We start from the raw sequence: 21,968 nt of genomic DNA on the forward strand, positions 1-21,968 counted from the left end.
TTTCCTAGTGTGCATAGACAGTCAACTTCTACAGGTAATGTATGCCCGCGGGCCTCTTGCCTATGCACTCCCTAGGTGCCTTCCCCTTCCCCCCCTTGGGAACAAATGAAACAAAAATAGCACAAACTGGTTCACAACAAAACCTGAGAAGAAAAACTAACTCAGGACATTAAAGAAACTCTGAGCCACAAACTAACACAAAACATTACAATTGGTTCTCAGAGCAACAACAACACAGTACATACCAAACTCTTAGCATACAACCAACATGCTGTAACTCTCAGCAATTCTGGTTCCCCTTTTCTGCCTTTTCTGAGCAACTGGGGCTTATATAGCTTCAGGAGGAGTTGGTAAATTGGAGACAGCTGCGTCCTGACGAGGGCGCGGTGTCAGCTCTCCAATCATCAACGTTTTTCAAATCAATCAGCTGCTTGTTGGGGAATTTCAGGAACCCATTTCCTGAAATACCTACATGAAAATACACAAACCACAACATAGAAACTGGGGAACGTAACACGCCCACCACAAAAAATGCAAACATACGGTTTGCAATAACAAAAACCAACGCATCCCCAGTTATTAAACCCATGATAGGGCGTCGGCAACCACATTTGCCGTGCCCTTCACATAGGCTATCTGTACATTATATCCTTGTACAATCAGAGCCCACCGCATAAGGCGGCGGTTCTGATTGTACATTTGCTTTAAGAACACCAACGGATTATGGTCCGTGAAGACCATAACAGGCAAGGCACTGGAGCCCACATATACCTCAAAGAACTGTAAGGCTAGCAATAAAGCCAGCGTCTCCTGTTCAATTGTGGAGTACCTTGACTGACACGAGTTGAACTTACGGGAGAAGAAACTGACGGGTTGATCCACTCCATCTTCCTGCAAGAGAACCGCACCCACCCCCACTGTACTAGCGTCTACCTCCAACTTAAAAGGTTTGTCAAAGTTGGGGGTGGCAAGCACTGGGGCACTACAAAGTAGCGCTTTAGCGGACTCAAAAGCATAGTTACAGTCCAGGGACCACATAAATGGTACCTTAGGACTAAGCAGAGATGTAAGGGGAGCTACTACCGTCGAGAAATTCTTACAGAATGTACGATAGTACCCTATCATCCCCAGGAATCTGCGCAACTGGCGGCGATTCGTGGGAGCAGGAAAAGCAACAATTGCTTCCACTTTGCCAGTTACTGGGCGCACTTGACCTCGTCCCACTTGTTTCCCTAAGTAAGTCACAGTAGCCTTCCCAAACTCACACCTGGCCAAATTGAGGGTTAAATAAGCATTCTCCTTAGTTTTAACTTCCTCAATGGACATTACCGAAGTAAAACACTTGCGAAGACTGGTGTCTCTTTTGACATTCAATCACCTTCTCAGGGATGACAGACAAAAGAATGTCATGTAATTGGGGCGCGATTTCACTTTCCCCTGCCTTAGTTTTTACGAGTAAAAACTGTCGGCATAGCAGAAGGAATACTCGGTGCATTGTCTTCTACCTCAACTTTCTCAAAAATGGAACTAGCCAAATCCACCACATCTCCTAGTTTGCGAGATTGTGCCCTCGTTAACACACAAACTGGAAAAACATGTGGAAATGCTTGAACCAGCTTATCATTTGCAATTCTGATTTCTGGGTTGTCTACTACCTCTAACACAGGAGTGACGTTACCACCAGCAATATCATTCCCTAGTAACAATGTAACTCCTTTTACTGGTAGTGTAGACACTACACCAACTCGGAAACATCCTGATACCAAGTCTGACTCTAAGTGGACCCAGTGTAATGGTACAGGTACTGTTTTTGTCTCGATCCCCTGTAATATGACATGCGAGCCACAATATGTTTCATGAGACCAGGGAAAAGCATCAGTAACCATTACTGACTGCGCCGCCCCGGTGTCTCGTAAGATTTGAATGGGCTTTTGATCAGCTTGTTCTCCAGTTAAGGAAACACAACCGGCAAATATAAACGGAGCATAGACAGGATCCGGTTTCTCAAATGCTGAATCAATAACTCGGTCCAACGGGACCGAGCCAAAGACTTGACTAAACCCATACTTTTCATTTTTTGGGGACGGTGACCGGGACTGTTTAAGTTTATTTTTCAAAACCGGGTAGTCCGCAATCACATGACCCTTTTGGTGACAGTAAAAACATTCACGGTTTTCATGAAAAGGCTTAGGGTTGTCAGAGGAAAAGCGACCTGAACGAGGCACTGATGATGTAATCGTTCGGTCTTCAAAACGAGGCGCACCAAAGACAGTCTTGTGTGTCAAAGCGTACTCATCTGCTAACACTGCTGCCTGGGCCAATGTCACCACTTTCTGTTCATTTAAATGAACTACAATTATATCAGGGAGGTTGCTTTTAAAATCCTCTAACAGCATCAACTCCCAAATCTCAGCAAAGTTGTTAGCTTTGCTGGCTGAACACCAGCGATTAAACAGAGACTCTTTGTCCCTTGCAAACTCAACAAAAGTACGGTGAGATTTTTTTGTGGTTCCTGAAGCGCTGTCTATAAGCTTCAGGCACCAACTCATAAGCCCGCAACACGGTAGTTTTAACTGTATCATACTGTAAACTGTCTTCCAGGGAGAGAGCAGCTACTACTTCCTGGGCTTTCCCAGACAATTTACATTGTCACAGGAGCGGCCAAACCTCACGTGGCCAATGTAGCGCAGCGGCCACACGCTCAAAAGCAAAGAAATAGGAATCAACTTCCGACTCTCGGAATGGAGGGACTAACGCTATATTTTTACTTACATCAAAGTGGGCTTGATGATAAGCAGTTTGTGGAGTCGCACTGAAGCCAGCGTCTAGCTCCAGTTGTCGGATTCTCACCTCCTTTTCCTTTTCAATTTCCATTTTCCTTATTTCAAGTTCAAACTGCATCTGTCTCTCTATCTTTTTGCTCCATTTCTAACCGGGCCAGCCTCACCTTTAGCCTAGGGGTCCCGCTTGAATAACCTGAAGCAGAAGATAAAGGATCGAATCGGGGCAATGTAAAGGGGGGAGTACGAGCAACCCCCTTCCTCTGTCCTGTCCTCCGACTTGGCATCGGAAGCTCTACCCGTCTCCTCTCCTGAAGCCTCCCGCTCCTTATCTTGAAATGAGAGAATTCGCTCTCTCATTAAACCCTCCCCTGACTAGCACCAAAAGCTCCACCTTTAGGGCTTTCTCAGGGACAACAATAGCGAAAAGATCTGTTTTCCGAAACCTCACCAAACTATCAACAGAGGGCGCTTCAATGAACTTGGAGATGGCTGAGGCAGCCATCTTGTATACAGCAGCCTCCTGAATACACACAAACTAAACAAGTCACCCAAACTCACAACCTACCATCACACCTCAATCACAACTCAGAGAGCTCAGTGCAGTAGGGTCCTGTGGGTTTAATGAAATCCCTGACGAACCCCCATTTATATTACGCACGCCTCTCGGAAGAGGGAACACAACACCCTGCTACAACTCAACTCTCCGTGATGTGAAAGAGGTGTGGGACTCTAGGTGTGAGTAAGGATGACAAAAGGCAGAGAATACCGTTAACAGGGAATTTTATTCCTTCGCACGGTAAGTTTGGGGAAAAGGGGCTGGACGGAACCAAAGCAAAGAAAGTAAATATCAAAGCCCCCTCTCCTACCTTACCTGCCAACCCACTACTTACTTAACTAGCACCACCTGGTGCACTAACCAAAATACAAGGGATGGTCCGCCCAGGTCTTTCCTAGTGTGCATAGACAGTCAACTTCTACAGGTAATGTATGCCCGCGGGCCTCTTGCCTATGCACTCCCTAGGTGCCTTCCCCTTCCCCCCCTTGGGAACAAATGAAACAAAAATAGCACAAACTGGTTCACAACAAAACCTGAGAAGAAAAACTAACTCAGGACATTAAAGAAACTCTGAGCCACAAACTAACACAAAACATTACAATTGGTTCTCAGAGCAACAACAACACAGTACATACCAAACTCTTAGCATACAACCAACATGCTGTAACTCTCAGCAATTCTGGTTCCCCTTTTCTGCCTTTTCTGAGCAACTGGGGCTTATATAGCTTCAGGAGGGAGTTGGTAAATTGGAGACAGCTGCGTCCCTGACGAGGGCGCGGTGTCAGCTCTCCAATCATCAACGTTTTTCAAATCAATCAGCTGCTTGTTGGGGAATTTCAGGAACCCATTTCCTGAAATACCTACATGAAAATACACAAACCACAACATAGAAACTGGGGAACGTAACACGCCCACCACAAAAAATGCAAACATACGGTTTGCAATAACAAAAACCAACGCATCCCCAGTTATTAAACCCATGATAGGGCGTCGGCAACCACATTTGCCGTGCCCTTCACATAGGCTATCTGTACATTATATCCTTGTACAATCAGAGCCCACCGCATAAGGCGGCGGTTCTGATTGTACATTTGCTTTAAGAACACCAACGGATTATGGTCCGTGAAGACCATAACAGGCAAGGCACTGGAGCCCACATATACCTCAAAGAACTGTAAGGCTAGCAATAAAGCCAGCGTCTCCTGTTCAATTGTGGAGTACCTTGACTGACACGAGTTGAACTTACGGGAGAAGAAACTGACGGGTTGATCCACTCCATCTTCCTGCAAGAGAACCGCACCCACCCCCACTGTACTAGCGTCTACCTCCAACTTAAAAGGTTTGTCAAAGTTGGGGGTGGTAAGCACTGGGGCACTACAAAGTAGCGCTTTAGCGGACTCAAAAGCATAGTTACAGTCCAGGGACCACATAAATGGTACCTTAGGACTAAGCAGAGATGTAAGGGGAGCTACTACCGTCGAGAAATTCTTACAGAATGTACGATAGTACCCTATCATCCCCAGGAATCTGCGCAACTGGCGGCGATTCGTGGGAGCAGGAAAAGCAACAATTGCTTCCACTTTGCCAGTTACTGGGCGCACTTGACCTCGTCCCACTTGTTTCCCTAAGTAAGTCACAGTAGCCTTCCCAAACTCACACCTGGCCAAATTGAGGGTTAAATAAGCATTCTCCTTAGTTTTAACTTCCTCAATGGACATTACCGAAGTAAAACACTTGCGAAGACTGGTGTCTCTTTTGACATTCAATCACCTTCTCAGGGATGACAGACAAAAGAATGTCATGTAATTGGGGCGCGATTTCACTTTCCCCTGCCTTAGTTTTTACGAGAGTAAAAACTGTCGGCATAGCAGAAGGAATACTCGGTGCATTGTCTTCTACCTCAACTTTCTCAAAAATGGAACTAGCCAAATCCACCACATCTCCTAGTTTGCGAGATTGTGCCCTCGTTAACACACAAACTGGAAAAACATGTGGAAATGCTTGAACCAGCTTATCATTTGCAATTCTGATTTCTGGGTTGTCTACTACCTCTAACACAGGAGTGACGTTACCACCAGCAATATCATTCCCTAGTAACAATGTAACTCCTTTTTACTGGTAGTGTAGACACTACACCAACTCGGAAACATCCTGATACCAAGTCTGACTCTAAGTGGACCCAGTGTAATGGTACAGGTACTGTTTTTGTCTCGATCCCCCTGTAATATGACATGCGAGCCACAATATGTTTCATGAGACCAGGGAAAAGCATCAGTAACCATTACTGACTGCGCCGCCCGGTGTCTCGTAAGATTTGAATGGGCTTTTGATCAGCTTGTTCTCCAGTTAAGGAAACACAACCGGCAAATATAAACGGAGCATAGACAGGATCCGGTTTCTCAAATGCTGAATCAATAACTCGGTCCAACGGACGAGCCAAAGACTTGACTAAACCCATACTTTTCATTTTTGGGGACGGTGACCGGGACTGTTTAAGTTTATTTTTCAAAACCGGGTAGTCCGCAATCACATGACCCTTTTGGTGACAGTAAAAACATTCACGGTTTTCATGAAAAGGCTTAGGGTTGTCAGAGGAAAAGCGACCTGAACGAGGCACTGATGATGTAATCGTTCGGTCTTCAAACAGGCGCACCAAAGACAGTCTTGTGTGTCAAAGCGTACTCATCTGCTAACACTGCTGCCTGGGCCAATGTCACCACTTTCTGTTCATTTAAATGAACTACAATTATATCAGGGAGGTTGCTTTTAAAATCCTCTAACAGCATCAACTCCCAAATCTCAGCAAAGTTGTTAGCTTTGCTGGCTGAACACCAGCGATTAAACAGAGACTCTTTGTCCCTTGCAAACTCAACAAAAGTACGGTGAGATTTTTTTTGTGGTTCCTGAAGCGCTGTCTATAAGCTTCAGGCACCAACTCATAAGCCCGCAACACGGTAGTTTTAACTGTATCATACTGTAAACTGTCTTCCAGGGAGAGAGCAGCTACTACTTCCTGGGCTTTCCCAGACAATTTACATTGTCACAGGAGCGGCCAAACCTCACGTGGCCAATGTAGCGCAGCGGCCACACGCTCAAAAGCAAAGAAATAGGAATCAACTTCCGACTCTCGGAATGGAGGGACTAACGCTATATTTTTACTTACATCAAAGTGGGCTTGATGATAAGCAGTTTGTGGAGTCGCACTGAAGCCAGCGTCTAGCTCCAGTTGTCGGATTCTCACCTCCTTTTCCTTTTCAATTTCCATTTTCCTTATTTCAAGTTCAAACTGCATCTGTCTCTCTATCTTTTTGCTCCATTTCTAACCGGGCCAGCCTCACCTTTAGCCTAGCGGTCCCGCTTGAATGACCTGAAGCAGAAGATAAAGGATCGAATCGGGGCAATGTAAAGGGGGTACGAGCAACCCCTTCCTCTGTCCTGTCCTCCGACTTGGCATCGGAAGCTCTACCCGTCTCCTCTCCTGAAGCCTCCCGCTCCTTATCTTGAAATGAGAGAATTCGCTCTCTCATTAAACCCTCCCTGACTAGCACCAAAAGCTCCACCTTTAGGGCTTTCTCAGGGACAACAATAGCGAAAAGATCTGTTTTCCGAAACCTCACCAAACTATCAACAGAGGGCGCTTCAATGAACTTGGAGATGGCTGAGGCAGCCATCTTGTATACAGCAGCCTCCTGAATACACACAAACTAAACAAGTCACCCAAACTCACAACCTACCATCACACCTCAATCACAACTCAGAGAGCTCAGTGCAGTAGGGTCCTGTGGGTTTAATGAAATCCCTGACGAACCCCCATTTATATTACGCACGCCTCTCGGAAGAGGGAACACAACACCCTGCTACAACTCAACTCTCCGTGATGTGAAAGAGGTGTGGGACTCTAGGTGTGAGTAAGGATGACAAAAGGCAGAGAATACCGTTAACAGGGAATTTTATTCCTTCGCACGGTAAGTTTGGGGAAAAAGGGCTGGACGGAACCAAAGCAAAGAAAGTAAATATCAAAGCCCCTCTCCTACCTTACCTGCCTACCCACTACTTACTTAACTAGCACCACCTGGTGCACTAACCAAAATACAAGGGATGGTCCGCCCAGGTCTTTCCTAGTGTGCATAGACAGTCAACTTCTACAGGTAATGTATGCCCGCGGGCCTCTTGCCTAAGCACTCCCTAGGTGCCTTCCCCTTCCCCCCCTTGGGAACAAATGAAACAAAAATAGCACAAACTGGTTCACAACAAAACCTGAGAAGAAAAAAAACTAACTCAGGACATTAAAGAAACTCTGAGCCACAAACTAACACAAAACATTACAATTGGTTCTCAGAGCAACAACAACAGTACATACCAAACTCTTAGCATACAACCAACATGCTGTAACTCTCAGCAATTCTGGTTCCCCTTTTTCCTGCATTTTCTGAGCAACTGGGGCTTATATAGCTTCAGGAGGAGTTGGTAAATTGGAGACAGCTGCGTCCTGACGAGGGCGCGGTGTCAGCTCTCCAATCATCAATGTTTTTCAAATCAATCAGCTGCTTGTTGGGGAATTTCAAGAACCCATTTCCTGAAATACCTACATGAAAATACACAAACCACAACATAGAAACTGGGGAACGTAACACTGGTGCAGTAGGAGTTACATTTTTGGGAATAGTGGATCCATACCTTTTGGCAGATCCAGTTGTTGTTTCAGGGTGGGTGGGAAAGGAGTTGAATCAGTGAAGGTAACCTGTAGTGGACTTGTGATATTTGTTTGTGTTTCTTCTGACGAGAGGGAGTGTGTGCTCCGTGTCACGCAACTTGGGTCAAGATCTGTTTCTTGCTTTGCTCTTAGGAACAGGGCACCATTGAAAGGAGTGATTTCTGGGGTAGAGTTAAGTGTGGAGGTAGAGCAATTGAAGTTGAAGATTCCTGGTGTTTGTGATGCCCGCCGTTTGGTGTGACGCAGACCCGGTGGTGAGCGTGGTGAAACAGAGGAGTCACTGTCAGTCCTTTTGAGTTTTGAGTCTTTACCCGACAAAGTCATGTCAGGATATGTCAGTTATCCTGTTAGAGCTTTTGTGCCAACTCCAATGCGCTATTTCAGGTGCAACATTTGTCATGTTTCAGCAGTTTGTTGGAGGGAGATTCCAAGATGTGGGAAGTGTGCAGGAGGTCATGGGATAGAGAATTGTGTAGTTTTGGTGGATAAAGTTGTTTATGTCAACTGTAGGGATGCCCATGTTGCTGGGGATCGGAAGTGTCCGGTGTGAGAGAGGCAGGTTGAGGTGGCTAGAGTCAGAGTAGTGCAGAAGGTGTCGTATGCTGAGGCAGTGAAGAAAGTAGAGGAGGATGGGTCAAGGGTGAGAGATCCTGAGAGGATCCCTGTGAGTAGTAGATCTGTGCCAGCACAGAGGGATAGCCCAACGAGTGATATATGATTCAGTAAGGTTTGCTTCTTAGCGTTCATAGCAATGGTTATCAACTGTACTGCAGAAATGGAATGTAAATCCCAGAAAATAGATGTTGTGGTGGCAAATGCAGAGAAGTATTTGGGCATACGAGATTAGACTTCTGAAGAACAGCGGCAAAGACAGACTCCATCATATAGCTTTAAGGATCTATTGGTGCATTTAAATCAACATCTGTATGTGTCTTACTGGTGGATACAGGTGAGATGCCTTTGGGTATATGGCGTAAAAAATGGTCATTATCTTATTGGGTTAGGTTGAAAGGCTGTGAGGTTGAGCATCCCACTGCTACTGTTCTAGATGACTGTTGGGAATATACTAGTAGACAAGGCAGTGGTTTTGGTTGGGCAGTTGGAAAGCTTGCTGATGAGAGTGGTTTGAGGGATTTGTAGGTTGGCCCTTCTGTGGTGATAGGGGATGTTCCTCCATGGTTACTCCCAGATCCTGTTGTTGAACTAACCTTGGTAGAGAAAATGAAAGATTGGTCAGAAGTCAGTGATATAGAGAAACTGGTTGACAATTACATTGGTAGAAGTTTTTATGCTTTTTTACCGCTTTTCACAGATGGATCCAAGGACCCAGATAGTGGGGACACAGGAACAGGCGTTTACGTTCCTGAATTTGATGTGCAGATATGTAGAATACTAACAGATGAACTGTCAGTATACTCAGTTGAACTGATGGTGATAATAGTTGCCCTCCAGTGGGTGGAGGACGTACAACCTGTTAGAATTATAGTATGCTCAGATTCTCTGTCTGTATTGACAGTGCGGTCGTGGTCTTTGTTATGTGTCTGTGTAAATAGCCTGTTTTTTTATTTTTTATTTTAAGTACAAATTTCCCTATCACACTTTTCATCCTTCTACAAAATATACTTTCCTGCAACCCGCCTCACTCAATGTGGAACGGATTCTATTATTGACTTACCTTTTATCTAGAATCTCCAGTTGAAACCAGCTAGCCAGCTAACTAGCTACTTGCTATTAGCCACCGTTAGAGGTTTTCACCCAGAACATCGGATTTTCTGCCGGAATAACTGAATCACTGGACATTAACACCGGATCGCAACTAGCTAGCCGCAACCGAATGGATGTTGCTGATGTCACTGCCCCTGAAGCAAGCACCAGTTAGCCTTGAGCTAGCCTCATATCCTGGCTATATACCTCTCTGTCTACTGGACGGGAGTAGTCAGCTAACTAGCTACTTGCTATTAGCCACCGTTAGCGATTTTTCACCATTGTCCGTGGCCTGCACTACCAGCCAGCCAGCCAGCTCTAGCCTGGACTATTATCAGCCAGTATGCACTGTCTGCACAGCGCGTTATCGACCCAGAACATATCGGTTTTTCTGCCGGAATCACTGAATCACTGGACCATTAACACCGGATCATAGCAAATAGCTAGCTGCAACCAAATGGACATTGTTGTTGGCTAATCAGCCTTGAGCTAGCCGCGAGCCAGGCCCATCTCCCGGCTATCTACCTCTCTGTCAACCGGACGGGACCTCCTAGTGTTGACACGGAGCCCCGCCGATCCAACACGACTGGTCTGCCGACGAAATCGTCTGATGTGGTTACAACAGGCTTCCTGTTACAACGTCGACCACGAAGATCCATCTGCTTGCCCCGGCCCGCTAGCACACGCTAGCCGTGGCCTCTTGCTCGCCAGTGCTATAGCAGCACCCGAACTACCTCCGAACTCTCCTATTGCTGTTCACCGGACCTTATGATAACTCAGCTATACAGCTGATGCCTGCTGGATTGTTCCTTTATACAGTACCGCATCCTGTTAAAGTTTAGCCTCAGTCCAAACTTTGTCGCCATTACCAGCTGTTGTCTTAGCTCTCTCGAATAACACCTGTGATTGCTTTATGCCTCTCTCCCATGTCAATATGCCTTCCTTATTGCTGTTTTGGTTATTTCTTATTGTACTATTTCACTGTAGATTCCCCAGCCCAGCTCAACCTGCCATAAATAGCTCCTTTGTCCCACCCCCCATACACGCGGAGACCGACTCAATCAGTGTCTCCAGTGATGCTATCTCTTTCATCGTTACCCAACGCTTAGGTTTACCTCCACTGTACTCATATCCTTCCATATCCTTTTCTGTACATAATGCCCTGAATCTATTCTACAACGCCCGGAAACCTGCCCCTTTTCTTCTCTGTACCCAACGCACTAGAAGACCAGTACTTAAAGCCTTTAGCCGTATCCTTATTCTACTCCTCCTCTGTTCCTCTGGTGATGTAGAGGTTAACCCAGGCCCTGTAGCCCCCAGTATCACCCCTACTCCCCAGGCGTTATCATTTGTTGACTTCTGTAACCGTAAAAGCCTTGGTTTCTTGCATGTTAACATCGGAAGCCTCCTCCCTAAGTTTGAGTTATTCACTGCGTTGGCACACTCCGCCAACCCTGATGTTCTAGCAGTGTCTGTATCCTGGCTTAGGAAGGTTTACCAAAAATTCAGAAATGTTCATCCCCAACTACAACATTTTCCGTCTCGATAGAACTGCCAAAGGGGTGGGGTTGCAATCTACTGTAGAGATAGCCTGCAGAGCTCTATCGTACTATCCAGGTCTGTGCCCAAACAGTTTGAGCTTCTTCTTTCTTTCCAGAAATAAGTCTCTCACTGTTGCTGCTTGCTACAGACCCCCCTCAGCCCCGAGCTGTGCCCTGGACACCATATGTGAACTGATTGCCCCCCAACTATCCTCAGAGTTCATACTGCTTGGTGACCTAAACTGGGATATGCTTAACACCCCGGCCAACCTACAATCTAAACTAGATGCCCTCAATCTCACACAAATTATCAACAAACCTACCAGGTACAACCCAAAATTTGTAAACATGGGCACCCTCATAGATATCATCCTGACAAATTTACCCTCTAAATACACCTCCGCTGTCTTCAACCAGGATCTCAGTGATCACTGCCTCATTGCCTGCGTCTGTAATGGGTCTGTGGTCAAACGACCACCCCCATCACTGTCAAATGCTCCCTAAAACACTTTAGCGAGCAGGCCTTTCTAATTGACCTGGCCCGGGTATCCTGGATGGATATTGACCTCATTCCGTCAGTAGAGGATGCCTGGTTGTTCTTTAAAAGTGCTTTCCTCTCAATCTTAAATAAGCATGCCCCATTCAAAAAATTCAGAACTAAGAACAGATATAGCCCCTGGTTCTCCTCAGACTTGACTGCCCTTGACCAGCACAAAAACATCCTGTGGCGTACTGCATTAGCATCGAACAGCCTCCGCGATATGCAACTTTTCAGGGAAGTCAGGAACCAATATACACAATCAATTAGGAAAGCAAAGGCTAGCTTTTTCAAACAGATATTTGCTTCCTGTAGCACTAACTCCAAAAACTTTTGGGACACTGTAAAGTCCATGGAAAATAAGAGCACCTCCTCCCAACTGCCCACTGCACTGAGGCTAGGAAACACTGTCACCACCGATAAATCTACGATAATCGAGAATTTCAATAAGCATTTTGCTACGGCTGGCCATGCTTTCCACCTGGCTACCACTACCCCGGCCACCAGCTCTGCACCCTCCGCTGCAACTTGCCCATGCTCCCCCCACTTCTCCTTCACACAAATTCAGACAGCTGATGTTCTGAAAGAGCTGCAAAATCTGGACCCTTACAAATCATCTGGGCTAGACAATCTGGACCCTTTCTTTCTAAAATTAGCCGCCGAAATTGTCGCAACCCCTATTAATACACTGTTCAACCTCTCTTTCGTAATGTCTGAGATCCCCAGAGATTGGAAAGCTGCCGCGGTCATCCCCCTCTTCAAAGGGGGTGACACTCTAGATCCAAACTGTTACAGACCTATATCCATCCTGCCCTGCCTTTCGAAAGTATTTGAAAGCCAAGTTAACAAACAGATCACCGACCATTTCGAATCCCACCTTACCTTCTCCGCTATGCAATCCGGTTTCCGAGCTGGTCATGGGTGCAACTCAGCCACGCTCAAGGTCCTAAACGATATTATAACCGCAATCGATAAAAGACAGCACTGCGCAGCCGTCTTCATCGACCTGGCCAAGGCTTTCGACTCTGTCAACCACCACATTCTTATTGGCAGACTAAATAGCCTTGGTTTCTCTAATGACAGCCTCGCCTGGTTCACCAACTACTTCTCAGATAGAGTTCAATGTGTCAAATCGGAGGGCCTGTTGTCTGAACCTCTGGCCGTCTCTATGGGGGTGCCACAGGGTTCAATTCTCGGGCCGACTCTATTCTCTGTGTATATCAATGATGTCGCTCTTGCTGCTGGTGACGCTCGGATACACCTCTATGCGGACGACACCATTTTGTATACATCTGGCCCTTCATTGGACACTGTGTTAACAAACCTCCAAACGAGCTTCAACGCCATACAACACTCCTTCCGTAGCCTCCAACTGCTCTTAAACACTAGTAAAACTAAATGCATGCTCTTCAACCGAACGCTGCTTGCACCCGCCCACCCGACTTGAATCACTACTCTGGCGGGTCTGACCTAGAGTATGTGGACAACTACAAATACCTAGGTGTCTGGTTAGACTGTAAACTATCCTTCCAGACTCACATTAAGCATCTCCAATCAAAAGTTAGATCTAGAATCGGCTTCCTATTTCGCAACAAAGCCTCCTTCACTCATGCTGCCAAACATGCCCTCGTAAAACTGACTATCCTACCGATCCTTGACTTCGGCGATGTCATTTACAAAATAGCCTCCAACACTCTACTCAGCAAATTGGATGTAGTCTATCACAGTGCCATCCGTTTTGTCACCAAAGCCCCATATACTACCCATCATTGTGACCTGTACGCTCTTGTTGGCTGGCCCTCACTACATATTCGTTGCCAAACCCACTGGCTCCAGGTCATCTATAAATCACTGCTAGGCAAATTCCCGTCTTATCTTAGCTCACTGGTCACCATAGCAACACCCACCCGTAGTCTGCGCTCCAGCAGGTATATCTCACTGGTCATCCCCAAAGCCAACACCTCCTTTGGCCGCCATTCCTTCCAGTTCTCTGCTGCCAATGACTGGAACGAACTGCAAAAATCTCTGAAGCTGGAGACTCTTATATCCCTCACTAATTTTAAGCATCAGTTGTCAGAGCAGCTTACCGATCACTGCACCTGTACACAGCCATTCTGAAATTAGCCCACCCAACTACCTCATCCCCATATTGTTATTTATTTTGCTAATTTGCACTCCAGTATCTCTATTTGCACATCATCTTTTGCACATCTATCATTCCAGTGTTAATTCGAAATTGTAACTATTTTGCACTATGGCCTATTTATTGCCTTACCTCCATAACTTACTACATTCGCACACACTGTATATATATTTTCTGTTGTATTTTTGACTTTATGTTTTGTTTACCCCATATGTAACTCTGTGTTGTTGTTTTTATCGCACTGCTTTGCTTTATCTTGGCCAGGTCGCAGTTGTAAATGAGAACTTGTTCTCAACTGGCTTACCTGGTTAAATAAAGGTGAAAACAATAAAAAACAAAGTTTCTAATCTGGTAAATTGAATAGGAGCTATGTACAGCGTTGTAACGATGTCTCTGTCTCTCTCATTCCATCACTTTTGCGGTAGTTGGTTGTGTGGGTCTCTGGTTATGAATGGGATGCTGACAGACAATCATTGATGGATATTTATAGAGCTCTGATCAGGACGACAATTGTTTACTGGTGTATAGTTTATGGAACAGTGGCAAAGTTTTGGCTTCAGAAGCTGGACAGAATCCAGTATATAGCTTTAAGGATCTATATTGGTGCATTTAAATCAACGTCTGTATGTGCCTTACTAGTGGAGGCAGGTGAGATGCATTTGGATATACGCTGTAAAAATGTGTCATTATCTTATTGGGTTAGGTTGAAAGGCTGTGGGTTGAGCATCCCACTGCTACTGTTCTAGATGACTGTTGGGAATATACTAGTAGACAAGGCAGTAGTTTTGGTTGGAAAGCTTGCTGATGAGAGTGGTTTGAGGGAGTTGTAGGTTGGCCCTTCTGTGGTGATAGGGGATGTTCCTCCATGGTTACTCCCAGATCTTGTTGTTGATGTAACCTTGGTAGAGAAAAGGAAAGATTGGTCAGAAGTCAGTGATGTAGTGAAACTTGTTGACAATTACATTGGTAGAAGTTTTTATACTTTTTTACTGCTTTTCACAGATGGATCCAAGGACCCAGATAGTGGGCGCACAGGAGCAGGCGTTTACGTTCCTGAATTTGATGTGCAGATATGTAGAAGACAAACAGATGAACTGTCAGTATACTCAGGTGAACTGTTGGCGATAATAGTTGCCCTCCAGCGGGTGGAGGACGTGCAACCTGTTAGAATTATAGTATGCTCAGATTCTCTGTCTGTATTGAATAGTTTATCATCTGGTAAATCTAATAGGAGTGACCTGCTATTGAAGGTATTAATGTTATTATGGAGAATTGAGAGAATGGGTGTAGTAGTGAGATTCTGCTGGGTCCCAGCACATTCGGGTGTGCAAAGGAATGAAATTGTAGACCAGCTAGCTAAAAGAGCTTTGAAACTAGATATAATTGATATTAAATTTCCACTGGGTAGAGGTGAGGCCAAATGTAAGATAAGAGCCATTTTGATAGATGTGTGGCAGAAGAGATGGTACTCTGAGCACAAGGGCCGGCATTTATATGTCCTCCAAAGAAAGGTCGGTGGACCAAGATTCAAAGGTCAGATTAGGAAGGAAGAGGTGGTGTTTACTCGATTGCGCTTAGAACATTGTACATTGAACTCGTCATTACATCTGGGTGGCAAGCATGGGAATGGTTTGTGTCTGGGGGGTACGGTCGATGAAACGGTGGAGCATGTGTTGTTATATTGTTGTAAGTATGTTGAAGAGAGGGAAAGATTGAAGTGTAGGGTCATTGAGGTTGGACGGGGTTGGGGGGGTTGGAAGGGATTTTGGGGATGGGGGATGGTCTATTAGAAGTTAGTAGGACTCTTCTTTCTTTTCTCAGAAGTACTGAGTTAGGTAGGAGGATTTGAAAATGTTGTAAACCGTGATTGACCACACACTCCAGCACAGTAGGTGGCGGCATGCACCTTTAACGTTGGTTTGTGGACCGCCATTATATCATAGAAGAAGAAGTTGGTCGCGTGAGAGTTTTGTGGTTCGTGAGGAGGGCTCTATTCTTTTTTTCTTTTGGTTCTTGCGTATTTTCAGAATTTATTTTCTCATGGTGGAGCGTTTGTTTATTGGTTTCCACTGTTTATCGTTTAGAGTTGAGGGGGGAGTAGGGGTAGTTTGTTAGGGAGGCGTGATGGCCTCAACCGAGTGGAGAAGAAATGCTGTCGCTTCGGGTGCGTTCCGGAGAAAGGTGTGGAGGAAGTTTTGCTCATGGTCGGCAAACAGGTGGGAGCGGAACATCTGCACTCTGCATCCAGAATGAACAAGGCGGTGGTTGTGTTAATGAAAAAGGTTTGTCTTGTTGCGAGTGGGGTTTATGTGAGGGGTGTGTTGGTGCAGATTTCGCCTCTTTTGACAAGAGTTGTGGTGGCTAATCTGCCTCCGTTTATTATGTACAAACAGACCGCAAGTTGTTGGTTCATTTTGGAAAACGTGCAAGTGGTTTTCGTGTGCTCTCGGCTGGGTGCCAAGCGGAATCTGTTAAACATGTTGTCTCTTTTCGTAGACAAGTGTTGGTTTCTTATCAAACTTACACAGGGGAGGGGTGGAACGCAGGGTTTGCTAGCACAGATAGTTTTGGGTGTTTCTAGTGTGGGGATGTAGGACATAATGCTAGTGCAGACAAGCGCGACCAGCCGGCAGCGGGGTCTAGGACTAGGCTGGACACAATACATTTTTAACGCCTTTTTCTGATAGAACTACTTCATTGCATCCGCCATGGAGCCCAGTTTCATAATATTACCATATGTCCCAGATGCTTGCCGTAGTTTAGAAATAATAGGGCATGTTTCACCCTGCCAGCTCCTATTAGTTGTATTGAGCTCTGTGGCACCAACTCGCCTAATGAAAGTTCTATTCCCAGCCCATTGTTCTGCGTCACAATGCCAGCTTCACTATTGTTGGTAATGAGACCAGCCCGTATTAACATTGTAGGTTTACCTCAGGTAACTTATTATTAACAAGGTTATGACTACTTGGTGAGCAAACTCACTGTTCACCTGGGTACACGTTGTGGTGACGCACAGTGCTAGCGATGGTTAACCATGTTTTCTTTCAGAAAAAGGTGTAAAACCTACACAGAACGCATATCCCTGTCCTATTTTTCAAGATGTGGCCGATTTAAACAGCCAGACATTTTTCAAATGAAGAAATAACCTTTTTTATTAAAAAAAAAAAAATTGTTTTATTGTTAATAAATTGTTGCTGGGTAATTTGTTAGTTAGTAGGCATCGAATTGAGCGAATGATGCGCAGGTTCACTGAGTTGTAAACTAAATGGATAGGTGTAGCTCATTGATTTATAGATCTGACACAGTTGCTAACTCAGATTATGAGTCTAGCAAGTGTCGTGATTGAGGTATGTAATACCCATAGAAGGCCACAGGGAGGAGCAAGAGAGCTATGAACATAATTTGTTTTGCTTTAAATACCCTTAACCTAACAATCAATCAATCTAATGTATTTTTAAAGCCCTTTTTACATCAGCAGATGTCACAAAGTGTTTTACAGAAACTCTAACCCTACTTATAACCTATTTTAGCCTTAACTCTAACCCCTAACCCTAATTCTAGGGTAGGGTAGCCTAGAACACGTTTAGAAACTATTTTAGTAATAATTTTATGTTAGTAAATACAATTAAAGTACTAAATAGTGTTTATTGTTATTTTTTAAATAACACCTATGTAAGCATTTGCTTTTTATTTGTTATTTTATTATATTTATATTATTGCAAGGCAGAACACTTGATAAACAAGACACATTTGTTTTATTTTTTTAATGTGGTTTGAACTGGGTGTGTCCTAGTAACCTCTATGTGAAAGTCCAGCAATTGGCGTCGGATAGGTGGAGCAGGTTTGAGACTGATCTCCGGAATAAATAAGAAAAATACACTTTATTTCTCAGCTGCCTCACCAATGTCTTTACGTGAATTAATAATTTTTTATTGCTAAATATTTCCAATAGATGGCAGCATAAGACCATGTAGCATCAGTTATAGGCTACAAGCAGCAATATGATTGACATAAAATAGCATGCAACCAAAGACTATGTCCCATGATTTTCTAAAATTGTCACTTACTTTACAGTTAGCTATATATCTCGTATTAGGCCTGTGTTGCTTTTGGGAGAGCAACAAAATATTAACTATAGCCGGTATTGAACCCCAGCCAAATAATCCCTAGTCAGATGTGCTAACCTCAACCCTAGTAAACATGCATTATAAAAACCTTCTTAATATCTCATATTGGGAGTAAACAGTCTCGGAATAGAAAAGACAAAACACAGCATCTTCCAGCCCACCAATAAATTACATAATGCAACGCTCGCGGTTAGCAAATTTACCTCAACATGCCCCTCGCTTGCGCGAGAACGCAGAGTGCTCGCTGCCACTGACGGCACAAGCTTTTGGCGGGGCTTGTTGATTTGTCTACTTGTGCGAGAAGGCAGAGCGGCTCGATACTGGTTGATGAATTCGACAATGAATGTACTAGGAAAATACATTTTTGTCGACCAGAGGTGACTGAATTAATGTTCATGCTTATTGATAATCGTTATGGTAATGAAGTATAATTTCAAAACATGACCATAAAAACAGGTAATAATAAACATGAATCATCATTATATTACTTCACAGTAATGTGTTAAATGATTTTTCAATTCTTCCTCTTGCGTTAGCAGTGTGGAAAGGGACAGAAAAAAGCGCGGGCAGGAGGAGTTTTCCTGTGAGGGGGAGTGGTGTATCCAGGAGAGAACTAAACTAATCTTCTGAAATGTCATTTGTGGTCTTATGCTTTCATCTACTGGAATTATTTAGCAACTGCAGTAGTACTGAATAAAGTGTATATCCTTACTAAGTGTATATCCTTACTAAAGTAGTAATTACTCAGAATTGCAGAATATATGGAGGGGGTACCAGGAGGGAGGAGAGTAGAGCAGGGTCAAGTGGTGGTGCGCAGGCCGTGGAGAAAGCGGTGGTGGGGAGGGTTACAGCTGGGCTACATGAGCTGAGGCAGGTTTCTGTAGTAACGGAGACTCCGGTGGGCAAAGGCTTGGTGGGCTCATCCCAGGAAATATTGCCTGTCATTGGGGAAGAGGTGCAGGGGGGCAGACTGGGGAGGAGGAGGACGATACTGTGCCAATGGAGGAGGAGGAAGAGGGGGGAGGTGAGTCTGCGGGAGCAGAGGACAAGGCAGTCTCGTTTTCAGACGGCTCATTGGATCCAGAGCTGACAGCCAGTCAGGCTGAGGGCCCAGTATATACGGTGAGAGAACTTTCTAGGTTCCTGATGGAGACTAAAGGGGAAAAAGAAGGTTCTGCTGGAGTCTTATTTTATTGATCCTGGAAGGTTAGTACGGTCAGTACAACACGTGATGTAGAATGAGGGTTTAATGTCCTCTCATTCAGGAAGCGGTATAGGCTGAGAAAATCGGTCATGGGTGCTTAAGGGCATGTCTTCAGAATCTGCTTAAATGAATAGGTTTTTTCTGGCATGGCGGCTTTATGGACGTCTCTACTGGTTTCTGATTGTGGTGATTTCCCTCCCACCTCTTATGGAGATTTCACGGTTAGACTTCCTTAACATGAACATCGGCAGAGACTGGGGGAATATGTCAAACAAAAACATTTAAATGTATTTTTTTGTTTACAAGACACACACAGTGATGTGATTAATGAAGTGTATTGGGGGTCTGGTGGAAGGGGGCGCAGGTGCTGAGCCATGGCACAAATCTTAGTGCAGGGGTAGCATAAGAGGTGTGTAAGGGCATGTTGTTAGTGGTTAGAGCCAAAATCAATGACCTTGTCTTTGCTTTCATAAATGTGTATGTACCTAGTACAGGGCTCAGTTCTCTGTTTCACCAGGGCCCAGGCAGGTGTCCTATTGGAAATTCAATGTAAAGCTCTTACAAGATGTCACTTTTTGCTCAAGCTTCCAAGGCTTTTGGGAGAGGTGGGGACAGCAGAAGGAGGAGTTTGAGTCTCTCTGTCAGTGATGGGATGTAGGGAAAGCCCAGAGCTAGATTTAACATGTAGAGAGAGATGGATGCTCCCAGCTCTTTCTTTTTGGGGTTGGAAAAACAGAGTGGGGAAACCAAGAAAATCCCTTGTTTTATGTTTGTCTGATGGGTGGATAACTTCTGTTGTGGGGAGATGAGGGAGCCTGATGGGTGGGTAACTTCTGTTGTGGGGAGATGAGGTAGCCTGATGGGTGGGTAACTTCTGTTGTGGGGAGATGAGGGAGCCTGATGGGTGTGTAACTTCTGTTGTGGGGGAAATGAGGCAGCGGGCTGTGGAGTTGTACTCTGATTTATAGAGGGCAGAACTCTGTGATCCTGGGCATTCTCAGGTTCTGCTCACAGACCTTTCCAAACTCTCTCTGTCACAGAGAAATCAAGTTGACATTTCCCTGGCCTTTCACAAACTCTCAGCTGCTGCATCTCAGACTTTCTGCCTGTGGATGTTTATAAAAAGTTCTGGGGAATTATTGGACAGGACTTGTGTTGTGTGAGTGCGTCGGGGTGGGGGAGCTGCTGCCAAGCTGTAGACGGGAGGCTTTGACTCTGCTTCCCAAAAAAGGGGATTTGAGCGACTTAAAGAACTGGAGGCCTGTGGCATTCCTCTGTGTGGAATATAAGGTCTTTACCAAGGTCCTCGTAACAGACTCAAGTCCCACCTGGACTCTATTGTACACAAGGACCAAACATACTGTGTACCAGGATGTTTGGTGGCTCCTCTCCCAAGTGTCATACAGAGGGAGGGTGCTGATCATCAACAATCATTCAGGCATCAGTGGCAGGGGGTTGTGGGGGCTGAGAGCATGGCAGGGTATAGGTGAAGGGTACTCTATAAGCTCCCAGTGCTGGAAAGGTCAGGGGTCCTCCAGTGGAGGGTATTACATGGAGCCCTGGACACCAATAGCTGGTTGGCTCGGGTTGACCTGGGAGTTGGGGAGGGGTGTCCGTTTTCTGCAATGACAGACTGTTCATCATGTTTTTTTCTGTGTTGCCAGGGTAATGCCATTACTGTTGACACCTTAGGGTTGAGTTTGAGTTGTACGAAATTATCAACAGTGTGGAGATATTTCAGGAGGTATGGGGGCTCAGGGGGGCTGTCTGTACGGCTGGAGAGGAGGGGGGGTAGTGTAATAAGGATGGCTCATTAAAGGAAGACATGTCAGTCTCTCTCTCTCACTCAACAGAGCTCTGCACAGGCAGCAGTGGAGGACAGTGATAAGATCTTTACTGAGCTGATCCGCTCCATTGAGAGAAGACGCTCTCAGGTGAGGAGGCTGATCAGAGCCCAAGAGAAGGCTCTAGTGAGTCAAGCTGAAGGACTCCTGGAGCAACTGAAGCAGGAGATAGCTGAGCTGAGGAAGAGAAGCACTGAGCTGGAGCAGCTCTCACACACAGAGGATCACATCCATTTCCTCCAGGTAACTAAACTGCCTTGTTACATGTGATATGAAATTAAAATTCTCACATTTAAACTCTCTCTCTCTCTCTCTCTCCAGTATCAGTGTATCTTCAGACTTACCCAGCATCGTTGTCCGTCCTCTTCAGTACTTTGGAGATGTGAGTAAGACTGTGTCTGAACTGAGAGAGAAACTAGAAGACTTCCTTAAAGGAGAATGGACCAAGATCTCCACTACAGGTGTGTTGAAAATAATAAGAACATCAACTTTAGACCATTGAAAGTTCCCTACTAGTCATATACATGTGGAATATGGTGTGATGATAACATTCCCTCTCTCTGTGAATGTGTTTGTGTGTCTGTAGTGAATACAGTGGATGTTGTACTGCCTCCAGAGCCCAAGACCAGAGAACAGTTCTTACAATGTGAGTCTCTTTATTCTGAAGTAACTAACAGTCTCTTTTTACTGACACTCCTAATAATCCCTCTAGAAATACATGGCAATAGTAGATCTAATCAAAGACTGGGTATCTATCTGACTCCTCATATTTCTCTGATTTGATCTCTGCTGTGCTCTAATCAAAGACAGGGTA

The 21,968-nt window shown here is 45.0% G+C and overlaps 2 protein-coding genes across 2 annotated transcripts in view; one reads left to right on the plus strand and one right to left on the minus strand.

Annotated features, from left to right (window-relative positions):
* LOC121540838 (solute carrier family 15 member 5-like) overlaps nucleotides 1-21,968 on the minus strand; it is a 74,297-nt gene that overhangs the window by 19,863 nt on the left and 32,466 nt on the right. The gene's annotated exons all lie outside the window — the stretch shown is intronic.
* LOC121540840 (tripartite motif-containing protein 16-like) overlaps nucleotides 1-21,968 on the plus strand; it is a 33,760-nt gene that overhangs the window by 2,107 nt on the left and 9,685 nt on the right. Inside the window, exons 3-5 of the mRNA XM_045218443.1 lie at nucleotides 21,164-21,406; nucleotides 21,465-21,615; nucleotides 21,741-21,800. Of these exons, the coding sequence (XP_045074378.1) occupies nucleotides 21,164-21,406; nucleotides 21,465-21,615; nucleotides 21,741-21,800 (454 nt within the window). The remainder of the gene's footprint in view (nucleotides 1-21,163; nucleotides 21,407-21,464; nucleotides 21,616-21,740; nucleotides 21,801-21,968) is intronic.

The sequence above is a fragment of the Coregonus clupeaformis genome, unplaced genomic scaffold, assembly GCF_020615455.1.
Source record: "Coregonus clupeaformis isolate EN_2021a unplaced genomic scaffold, ASM2061545v1 scaf1586, whole genome shotgun sequence".
NCBI classification, from domain to species: Eukaryota; Metazoa; Chordata; class Actinopteri; order Salmoniformes; family Salmonidae; genus Coregonus; species Coregonus clupeaformis.